Source organism: Anopheles gambiae, chromosome 2, assembly GCF_943734735.2.
Source record: "Anopheles gambiae chromosome 2, idAnoGambNW_F1_1, whole genome shotgun sequence".
NCBI classification, from domain to species: Eukaryota; Metazoa; Arthropoda; class Insecta; order Diptera; family Culicidae; genus Anopheles; species Anopheles gambiae.
This window is the reverse complement of record NC_064601.1, coordinates 38,605,319-38,615,630: the sequence shown is the minus strand read 5'-3', so window position 1 is coordinate 38,615,630 and position 10,312 is coordinate 38,605,319. Positions and strand designations below refer to the sequence as shown.

The 10,312-nt window shown below is 44.6% G+C and overlaps 4 protein-coding genes across 4 annotated transcripts; 2 read left to right on the top strand and 2 right to left on the bottom strand.

Annotated features, from left to right (window-relative positions):
- Positions 1–4,264: 4,264 nt before the first annotated feature.
- On the top strand, positions 4,265–5,602 carry LOC1274193 (S-adenosylmethionine mitochondrial carrier protein homolog). The gene is made up of 2 exons (XM_313279.6): positions 4,265–4,546; positions 4,621–5,602. The coding sequence occupies exons 1-2, from the start codon at positions 4,472–4,474 to the stop codon at positions 5,416–5,418; spliced, it is 873 nt and encodes a 290-aa protein (XP_313279.5). The 5' UTR covers positions 4,265–4,471; the 3' UTR covers positions 5,419–5,602.
- A 1,343-nt stretch (positions 5,603–6,945) lies between these two features.
- On the bottom strand, positions 6,946–7,365 carry LOC1274191 (single-pass membrane and coiled-coil domain-containing protein 4 homolog). Its single transcript, XM_061643913.1, has one exon. The coding sequence runs from the start codon at positions 7,363–7,365 to the stop codon at positions 7,183–7,185; it is 183 nt and encodes a 60-aa protein (XP_061499897.1). The 3' UTR covers positions 6,946–7,182.
- On the bottom strand, positions 6,946–8,827 carry LOC1274190 (mitochondrial import inner membrane translocase subunit TIM14). Its single transcript, XM_313276.6, has 4 exons — positions 8,691–8,827; positions 8,377–8,616; positions 7,638–8,295; positions 6,946–7,408 (listed from the first exon to the last, which is right to left on the bottom strand). Exons 1-3 carry the CDS (start codon positions 8,691–8,693, stop codon positions 8,182–8,184), a joined length of 357 nt encoding a protein of 118 aa, XP_313276.4. The 5' UTR covers positions 8,694–8,827; the 3' UTR covers positions 6,946–7,408; positions 7,638–8,181.
- On the top strand, positions 8,706–10,304 carry LOC1274189 (small ribosomal subunit protein eS1). Its single transcript, XM_313275.5, has 3 exons — positions 8,706–9,264; positions 9,495–9,804; positions 9,944–10,304. The coding sequence occupies exons 1-3, from the start codon at positions 8,924–8,926 to the stop codon at positions 10,100–10,102; spliced, it is 810 nt and encodes a 269-aa protein (XP_313275.3). The 5' UTR covers positions 8,706–8,923; the 3' UTR covers positions 10,103–10,304.
- Positions 10,305–10,312: the final 8 nt, after the last annotated feature.

Sequence of the window (10,312 nt, the reverse complement as noted above, 5' to 3'; positions counted from 1 at the left end):
TCGATCTCTCTGTCTCTCTTGAAGAACAATTTTCACGAAGAGTTTTGTAGTTAGTAGTTGTGATATATCATTTGCATCACTCAAATTCGAATTGAAATCTTATGAATTATTTGGTAGTTATAACACTGTTTTTTTGTTTTATTTTATTTTTAAATAATCAACACCCATCAAAGTTGAATTTTTAATATAATTTTTCATACAAATATTGCATTCTGTGTTGTTGGGTACGCATTGTATCACACATGAACCAATGGAAGTTCAGGGTACTCATGAGAGAAAAGTTATATATAACACTTACACGATATACGAAGCATACACACCCAGTTGAATTGAAACCAGTTGAAATAGTTATTACAAAAAAAATGATATAAATACATTAAATTGTTGAAGAAGTATGAATTGAAAAGAAATGATAAGGAATCACAATTGAAACGGAAGTCAGAAGCAGAAGTTCTTTTATGAAAGAACTTGTTCAGACACATTGAAAAGGAAAAGAAGGAACATTCAAATACCCGTTCATTTTTCGATATTTGAATATTGCCAGTGAAATCTCAAGTCCGGTCGAAAACGGACAGGCTCCTTTATTTGTATTTATCTCTTATACGAAACATCCTTAGTAGTGATCCTATGAATGTGAAAAATTAGCTGTTGAAGTAAATCAAAGAACTGCATAGAACCTAGGAAAGAATTACAAAAATTCACAGGACTTGAATTACATAGCTTTAAGAAAATATTATTCCTTGAAATATTATAATACTCGAAACGAATTTGTATGAAAATGAAATAAACAAGCAACAAGAAAATTATGTTTATGTGGCTTCATTTTACTTCCAGTTACGTACATTTAATTTATATTCTCTGAGTAAATTTCCTTGAATGACGATTTACAGAAAATGAAACGTTTGAACGTAAAATAAAACGTTTTCCAAAATAACTAAAATCCGTTCTCAATAAAATAGGGATTTTCAAATCTAATATGAAGCAGAAGTATTGTAATAAAAATTATTGTCCTTCATGAAACAAAAGAAACCACTCCTCTTCCAATGAAGGTGTAGAGCCTAGCCTAATAAATGCATTTTCTAGAACAGCAAGCAACGTACTACCACACATACGTAACAGCGGTCGTCGTATTACTCACCACTGGACAGGCTAGAAGATGCGATCCGTTTCGCTGCAATACCAGCCAGAAGAAAACCGTTTTGAGATATAAGCGACGGTTTTTGGACTCCAAAATGTTGGGAAATTCCCATCATTTGGCTAGGAATTTGTTTGCCCGTGCCCGTGAAAAGCAATCCGTACCAGGCCCAAGTGCACTACTCAAGAGCCGATCCAGTAGCGAAGGATTGCCGTTGGACCAGGCAACAAAACAACATATTGCTGGTCCTGTTGATGGTGCTACACGCTCGAGGACATTATAAATAAATGTACGGATAGTAAAGGAAGGGATCCGTCTCGTAAATTATCAATCGATTGGGATTTGATCGACAGGACAGTTTCTTTGTACTGGGTACGGCACAACGGCAACAACAATAGGGTAGCGATACTAGGCTGGGGTATGAGTTTCAGTACCTTGACTTTGGCCGAGATGATCAGGTGGTGTTTGGTGCCTGGTTTTTTAACATGTTTTTATTGCACCTCAACATCGATGTGGTAATTATTTTATTAGTCCAGAACAGCAAGGAGGAGACTTTTCACTGCTCGAAATTTGGTGAAATTGGAACCTTCGTCGTTATTGTTCCGGAGATATTGAATGGTGTTTAACGCAAGTTAAACCATATGCGAACTAATCATCACAATGAAGCAGATTTATCGAAGGATTAAGTGAAGATGCAGTAAGATTTCAATAGTTTAACGCTTTTTAGTTGAATGTCCGGTAGTTAGCTGACAAGTTCAATTAACAGCACGCATTTGTATGGAAAATCCGAAACATTCTTTAAAATATCATGGCCTATTAAGGTATATTTATATGGAAAAAATGAGTGGATTACAAGGCACAAATTTAAAAGCTAGCATGCAATCAAAGTACGACCAATGAGGTCCGACTGTGTTCTGAAAAATACAGACAATGAGAATGAAAATACAGCACAAAATGAAAGTCAAACAATTGGTATTGTTTCAAGGATCAAATCCAACGAACCTAATTACAGTCGAGAACCGAAGATGACTCCAATTAAAGTTTTCAGACGTGTTAAACAGATAAAAATGTGATTATACATGTCTGCCACGGGTCTAGCCGGTGGGCTAGAACGCGTCGGATCAAATATACCTGTATATAGGTCCGATGCCGTAGGAATAATTCAAACAAACATCGCCCGCTACCTATCACACTCCCGTGCACAGAGCATCCCATAACACGCGGTGGGTGTAAACCAAGGGATCAAAATAAAACAAGAAAAAGGTAGTCTAGACATTGGCACACACTAATACATTTCGCCGATCTTTCGCACCAAATGTCGTGTGTGGGTCCCGTAACTCCCAGGAAAATCTTTGAATGGAACTGATCATAGATGGTGGCTAGTGCGAACGGTGCGAAACGTATGCTGCGTCTATGCCACGTTGGTCCATGTTCGATCCTGCTCAGTGCTGTTGATTAACTATGCACCTCTCAGCCCAACGTGTACAACAACCCCAGTCCGTGTATTGAAGGTAGAAGGATGAAGTCAAAACAAAAGCAAAATAGGCACCTCTCGTAGGCTGTATTTGTTTTGCCTCGGTCTAGAATTGTTGCAGTCTCACTTTCTCTCGATCGGAATACGAACAAACATACCTGTGCCAGATTTGGTTTAAAACTGCTCGCAGATCGTTGCAGCATCAGCAGTCGTCGTACAGCAGCCGAGTACCGTGCACAGTATTGCGCTGAGATCGTTGAATTTTCCTACAAAAATCAAACAAAGTTTTCAAACCTTCATCCTGTTCAACGCTCTCGAAAAATAAAACAACAAACAAAATGGCTGACCTGTCCAATTTTCAACGTTCCTCACCGCTCCGGACTCCGATTCGTGGTGCCAAGCTGAAGAAGCAACCCAAACTGATGAAGCAACACACGACCGACGTTCCACCACTGGCGAGGCACCTACTGCGATCGCTTAACAACGACCGGCGAAACTCGCTGTCGAGGGCAACGCGGCTCAGCATCGGCCACACGGTACGGCGAGATTCCTGTCTACTAGATCAATCCTGCATGAATCAGTTCGACGATAGTTTCGCGCTCAATGCGGACTGCGCACAGCCACTTACGCCACGCAAATCGCCCCAACTGTTGCGCCGTGGATCGCTGACGCGATTGGGCAAGAAGAGCAGTCGCCAAACCGCCGGCCAAGTAACAATGACAGGGCTGTCTAGTGTAATCTCCGGCGGCATTGCATCTTCGCGCAAAAAGTTTCTCGGCGTGCGCAAGCGAGTGATGAAGCTTCTGCCACGCCGCCCCACTTTGGGCTACAGTAAGCTGGGAGTGGTGTGAGTTGTGTGGCCCCGGCTGGAGGCGCTGCAGTAGGATTTTGTAGCCTCGTAGAAGAGACTACCCCTTGTGAAGCTATGCTAGGCAGTAGGTTCTAGGTGATAGATTAAGTATTTATTTTAAAACTGCAATCGATTGATTGCAAAAGATTGAAAGCACACAGGAGAAAGCTAAGACTGATAAAAAGAGTACATTAAAAAAAACTTCAATGTTTAAATGTATGCAATACGTAGCATAAAGACAGTAATGTTAAAGATAAAAAATATTGTTAATAATAAAGCCTTGAACTTTGAATTGAACTGTAATTGAACGATGCAATTTATGCGAAGGTTTTTTTTCACATGAGATGGAGATGGAAAATGATAATAATCTTTTTTATTTCAAAGTTAGGTCACGTGATAAATGTTAAGTTAAAAAATGTAATTCCAATTCCATTCAAGCACAAAACTATAGAGGCCATGTGGAATGTAACTATTTCATCTGTGGAAGGGTGATTCTCATGATATAAAAGATGGATCAGCTTGCATTCCTCGGTGCATTCTTACATTGTTTTTCGGTCAAGTGACATACGTATTAAACATCTGAAATTGTTTCCACCCTTGATTGTTTCAATAACAAATTTGGATGTATTCTATTTAAAAAAAACTCCACTTCAATTAAAATCCATCCGGTTCGTATGAAAAATTACACAACACATTTTTCAGTTACATTTAAATCTCTTTAAGTTTGCAATACCCACCACTAGAGGGCGTGAGTGCGTTTATGTTTCCTGGCGTTCATTCGATTCACTGGGTGTTCATCCGTTGACAGTTCTCTGTGTAAACAAATTCCTCATTCCCGGTAAAAGCTGGCGAGAAACTGGATGGCAAAGGAACCGGTGTGAAAATCTGCGTCTTCCGGCAGTGATGCAATAATAACATCTTTCAACCACCTTAAAACAACCTCATCGACGGGTTGCAAACACGCAACGACAAGGCGTAATTATCATCCCAAAGCATCACAACGTGCCTCGCAATGGAGCTGGAAGACAACACAATCGCTACGGCAACGTTGGGCGGTGCGAAAAGCATTTACTGGTCCTCACTGATAGTAAGACACACGAGTGGCCGCACTTGAGCGTTTTTAATTAATCGATTCCCTTTCTCTTCCCCAACCGAACACAGGCGGGTGGAGTGGCCGGGCTGGTAGTGGATGTGGCACTGTTTCCCATCGATACGGTGAAAACGCGTCTGCAGAGTGAGCGTGGTTTTATCGCCTCGGGTGGATTTCGCGGCGTGTACAAAGGGCTCGCGGCCACAGCAGCCGGCAGTGCGCCAACGTCGGCCCTATTCTTCTGCACGTACGAAACCATGAAATCACACCTTCGCCAGTACGCCAGCCATGATCAGCTACCGTACGTGCACATGGTGTCGGCAGCGGCCGCGGAAGTGGTGGCCTGTCTGATACGGGTCCCGATCGAAATCGCCAAACAACGGCGACAGGCGCTACTGCACAAGGGTAACGCATCGTCGCTGTCCATACTGTACGAGGCACTCAGGAAGGAGGGCATCCGGAAGGGTTTGTACCGCGGGTTCGGTACGACCGTGATGCGCGATGTGCCCTTTTCGCTGATACAGTTTCCACTGTGGGAGTACTTCAAGCTGCACTGGACGGATGTGACCGGCACGGCGCTAACGCCCCTGTCGGTCGCGATCTGTGGCGCCATTTCCGGTGGCATTGCGGCCGGGCTGACGACGCCACTGGATGTGGCGAAAACTCGCATCATGCTGGCCGAACAGCTCGAAAGTAACCGGATGGGAGGGATGGGCCGTATACTGCGCAACATCTACCGGGAGCGTGGTATACGCGGCGTGTTTGCCGGGTTCGTTCCACGGGTCACGTGGATCACGCTCGGTGGTGCCATATTTTTCGGTATGTATGACCTTACGCTACGCTATTTGAATGAAAATGAGGATCGGTGAAATCGCTCGCCGCCTATCGGGTAGGTGATTAGTTGCGAGCGTTGTTAAAGAAAGGACAGCAGAGTGATTAGTTAGTTCAATGATGCTAATGCTAGATGTAACCAAAACCTCGTAGAAGAACAAAATAATGTGTATTGAAGTTCAGTTTTTTTTAAGTACACAAAACTGTTATCCCTCATCCAAACGTTTCCGTCGTTTACGTACATTTGTTTTCCCTGCTACAACCATATCACAATCCAGATACAGTGTAATAAGAGCGGTTCCTACTCCTGGCCTGCCTGGCAGTACTGTGTAGTTAAGTAAGTTCCTAATCGCAATACTTGTTTTTCCAATCGAAACCGATCCAATGGACGGTTCCATTGTATTTTCTTTGGTGTGTAACTGGCCGACGACTGCTCTATCGATTTAAGTGTATCACAAACCGTTAGGGTAATTCTATTCTAACCTACCAAGAAGCTAACAGTGTGGAAAAGTGGGACACATTGCTTAATTGTATTAGGCGAACAGCTCGTGGCTGCCCCCGTACCGTTGCCCGGCAAACGGATTCCCGCCGGATGCTTCCTCGAACGGCGGCTCCTCCAGGCGCAGCTTCCCGCCCTTCAGCAGATGATCGGTTTCGCGTTCCTCCCGCTCCTCGTCCAGATCGGACGATTCGAAGCTAAAGCTGGGAACGTAGCTGTACTTGGAGCGAATCTTATGGCGTCTCCTAGCCATCAAGTACACCTAAGGACGCAGACCATTACTCATTAACTGCCACACTGGTCCAATCAACACAAAACTTACCACAACGGACAGCAGCATCACCGTAACCAGTACCGCCAGAGGGATGAACAGGAAGTACAAATTATCCGACCGGTCCGGATATCGTTTCGCGATGTTGATACCACCCTCTGTGACCGGTGCAGCTGATTCCAGTGTGACGCTGGGAACGGATTGATTACGCACAGTATCCATCCTCTGGCTTTCGCTTTGTTTGCCTACTGGATTGACCGAAGCACAGTAAGCCCACGACTGACCAACTCCTCTCACCTGCACTTCCGCGTGTGTTTGCGTTGCTTCTCTCGTGGCTGGGTGGGAACCGCCTGTCCCGGTTTTTTAAACAAAGTGTGCTGTGTTTGTTTTTGTGTGACTATAGATACCTTTAATTCAATTAAGCACGGCAATGGTCTCGCGTGGCGTTACTGCTGTTGCTTGTGTTGGAGAAAGGAGTGCACTTTATGCGCGTCGTTCTGTTGGGCTTTTGCTCCTCTTCTTCCACTGTTTGCTTAATTGCATCTTATCGCATTGTGAGGAAAAGTGACATTTCTCTCTATCTCTCACATCGCTGCAGTCCTGCGATAAGAGGGAAGTGACACCTTCCCGGTGCGTGTGTATGTAAATTCTCGGGATAAAATGTCTTTCCCTTTCTTGGAGGAGGCTGCTCTGTTTATTTAAGTGAGAGTAGTAAAAGGGATGAAACAAATTATGCTAATCTAATAGACTTGGAAGTTTCGGATCGTGCACACCAATTTAATGACAAAATCTGTGTAATAGTGTAAATATAATCTGTAGATATATTCTCGATACGCTGTACAAATAACCGATTTGTGCATGTGATTAAAACGTTGCTATATCAGTCGTAAAACATACAGTATCAATCTAACTGGAAACCATCTCACGCACACTGCATCACTTGCACGATAGAGTCCCGGCAGTGCAAAAGGTACAAACAAATAATCAAACAAACAAAAAAAACTTAAAAAGGGCCCATTAAGGCTAGCGAGACTAGAGTTCTTCATATCGTGGGCGAGTTTTCAGAAACACGTACACCACTATGCACAGGAAAATCACTCCAATCGTGGGTAATACTATCGTTTTCATCTGTTGCTGGATTTTTAAATTTTCCTCCTTCCGCTCCTGGCGCTGTTTGCGCGTTTCTTTCGTCTGTCCACCGCGTAGCTTGCGCATTTTCCGTTTCTAGTCGGTGCTGTGCCGAATCGTCCGAACGAGTCTGAAAAAAAAACGCCATCGAGAAGAAAATTGAATTCCATTATCAACACCGCGATAGATAATCAACTGCCCCATTGGGGTATTGTTCCACTGTGATGAAAGGGCTAAGCTTCTAGAAAAGACAGCCAAGATATGCCACGCTGGAATGTTTCGAATACCGGCGTACGGGTCGATGTTTTTGGCATGTACCCTGGCAAGCGATTTAATATACAGTACGCACTAACACTCACCTTAATGGAGGGAAGTATTTAATTCTAATACACACGCTGGAAAGCAACAATTGTATCACAACTGATAGTTTAGCTCAGCAGTCCTTTGAAACTGGCTCGCTGATGATGCCTCAGTCCGGGTCCCGTTGGCTAGCGGTAATTGTGATGTGTTGTACAGTCCATCGCTCAGGTGCGTAAACAAACTAAAGGAAGCTGTCAACGTGCAGTATTAGTACAGCTAAAATTGTTCTAAATTCAAAAACATCGTGATAGCGTATGCTTTTCTGATGAAATTATTATTTTTTGGTAATTTCTTTTTTATAAAAATATTGAAAGAAATCCTTGGAATGAACTTCAATTTATCTGTACGAATTAATTACCGCTTCAGCCTGATAGTCATCATAATGATAGAGCTAATTCGAGAGGATTGTCTATTGTGATACCATCTCCTGCAAAATATGATAAACTCCTCAGAAATTTTTCACCTATTAATCAACTACTCTCGTTATTTTATCGAATAATTTGATACTTTGTACAATTCTCGTTATTGCGCATAGCTAATGCTTTACTTAGTATTGTCCATAAAGTCCTTTGCCTCGTTGATCTTGGCGGCCAAGTACGGGGAACCTCCACGGTCGGGATGATTCAACAGCATAATCTTTTTGTGTGCATCCTTGACCTAAAATAAAAGGCACAAACTGCATAAATACATTCTGCACATTCCATAAACGAGTTTGCTCTCTCTCTCTATCCGGCACACCTTTGCCTTGGATGCGGATGGGCTTACGCCCAGAATGAGGGAAGCTTCGCGTTTGTTCATTTTAGCATCGAATCCCCCACGGTAGTACTTCGAGCTGGCCATCATTTCAGCATCAAACTTGGGCATATTTTTCAGGGCTTCCTGCATTTTGGTCGCAGCATTGGGCATTTGACGCATTAGCGCTCTTCCTCCATACCCAACCACGGCTAGGCCCAGCCCAGCCAGAATGATCGAGGATGTCTGTTGGGAAATAGCACAAAACGTTATTATAATACAGTTAAACACATATAATTAAACTAGTTTCTTTGTATTACCATGATTTAGTCGATTTCACAATCAGCCAAAGATTACGTACTTTCTGGAAAAGATTGTAAACAATAATATCGTGCGACAAGACGGAAATGACAGCAATCGCTGTCATGTCGCAAACCAGCCAAACCGCGCTGTCAAAATTGACAGTACTAAAACGGATCGTTCAGTGGCCAACGGTTGTCACGACCTGTCACAGCGCAACCACTTCCGTTCTTTTTGATCGTGAAGTGTAACCATGGCGGTCGGCAAAAATAAGGGTGTCTCGAAAGGAGGCAAGAAAGGTTCGAAAAAGAAGGTCGTGGATCCGTTCACGCGCAAGGATTGGTACGATGTGAAGGCCCCGAACATGTTCAAGAACCGCCAGGTCGGCAAAACCTTGGTTAACCGTACCCAGGGCACGAAAATCGCCTCGGACGGTCTGAAGGGCCGCGTGTTTGAGGTGTCGTTGGCCGACCTGCAGAACGAGCCCGATGCGGAGAGATCTTTCCGCAAGTTCAAGCTGGTGGCGGAGAGCGTGAACGGCCGTGATGTCCTTACCAACTTCCACGGTATGGCGTTGACGACCGACAAGCTGCGGTAAGTACTTTTCCCTTCGAGTGAATCGCACTTTCCCGGAATCCGGCCGTATGGGAGTGCGGGTGTGTGTGTGTATGTGTGTGTGCCGCGTCATATGTCATAGACAACAAATGCGGCTTGCGCCTAACCTTAGCGGCACTGGTGTCTCCCGTTGCATGGGAAGCAGGAGGCGAAACACGTGAAAAATTGTCATGAACTGTAATCGATTGGTTTCCTTTCTTCCGTCACAGATCCATGGTCAAGAAATGGCAAACCCTGATCGAGTGCTCGGTCGACGTCAAGACCACCGATGGCTTCATGCTGCGCGTGTTCTGCATCGGCTTCACCATCAAGGACTCGATGTCGCAGCGCAAGACCTGCTACGCCCAGCACTCGCAGATCAAGAACATTCGCGCGAAGATGACGGCCATCATCAAGCGTGAAATCACCAGCACGGATCTGAAGGGTGTGGTGGAGAAGCTGCTGCCCGACTCGATCGCCAAGGATATCGAGAAGGCGTGCCAGGTCGTGTACCCGCTGCACGATGTCTACATCCGCAAGGTAAGCATTGCCCTTTCGAACAACCCCCACAGCAGCATAGCATGCTGAGAGTGTGTGTGTGTGATAAACGTTCCTGATACAAATTTCGTCCTTCCCCTCGGGCGTTTGTGCGTGCGTGTGTGTGTGTATCGTTTTGCAGGTGAAGGTGCTGAAGAAGCCGCGATTCGATCTGTCCAGTCTGATGGAATTGCACGGAGATGGCGGCGGCAAGGCTGCTGAAGTGTCGACCGGTGCCGCTTCCGGTGTCGTCGTCGACCGTCCGGAAGGCTACGAACCACCAGTACAGGCGTCCGTTTAAATATCTGCGCCGATGCTTGTCCGGTGTTGAGGGGGTGGTCGTGAAAAATGTCAGCCCACCAACCATGTGCTGGATGGTGCGGTGTGGTTTGACTACAATCTAATTTTCCAACAAGTATAGGAGTGTGTTTGAAGCAGCGAGGAACGCGAAGAGAGAAAGAGAAAAGAAATACAACCTTCGACAGCGTTGTGTACACAGGAAATTTGTGTC

Bases quoted from the DNA above. Each gene is read 5' to 3' on its own strand.
- LOC1274193 (XM_313279.6), top strand. From the start codon at position 4,472: ATGGAGCTGGAAGACAACACAATCGCTACGGCAACGTTGGGCGGTGCG. The intron at 4,547-4,620 runs GTAAGACACACG...AACCGAACACAG, and splicing joins TTTACTGGTCCTCACTGATA to GCGGGTGGAGTGGCCGGGCT.
- LOC1274191 (XM_061643913.1), bottom strand. From the start codon at position 7,365: ATGCGCAAGCTACGCGGTGGACAGACGAAAGAAACGCGCAAACAGCGC.
- LOC1274190 (XM_313276.6), bottom strand. The intron at 8,296-8,376 runs GTGTGCCGGATA...CTTTTATTTTAG, and splicing joins CATCCGCATCCAAGGCAAAG to GTCAAGGATGCACACAAAAA.
- LOC1274189 (XM_313275.5), top strand. From the start codon at position 8,924: ATGGCGGTCGGCAAAAATAAGGGTGTCTCGAAAGGAGGCAAGAAAGGT. The intron at 9,265-9,494 runs GTAAGTACTTTT...CTTCCGTCACAG, and splicing joins TTGACGACCGACAAGCTGCG to ATCCATGGTCAAGAAATGGC. The intron at 9,805-9,943 runs GTAAGCATTGCC...ATCGTTTTGCAG, and splicing joins ACGATGTCTACATCCGCAAG to GTGAAGGTGCTGAAGAAGCC.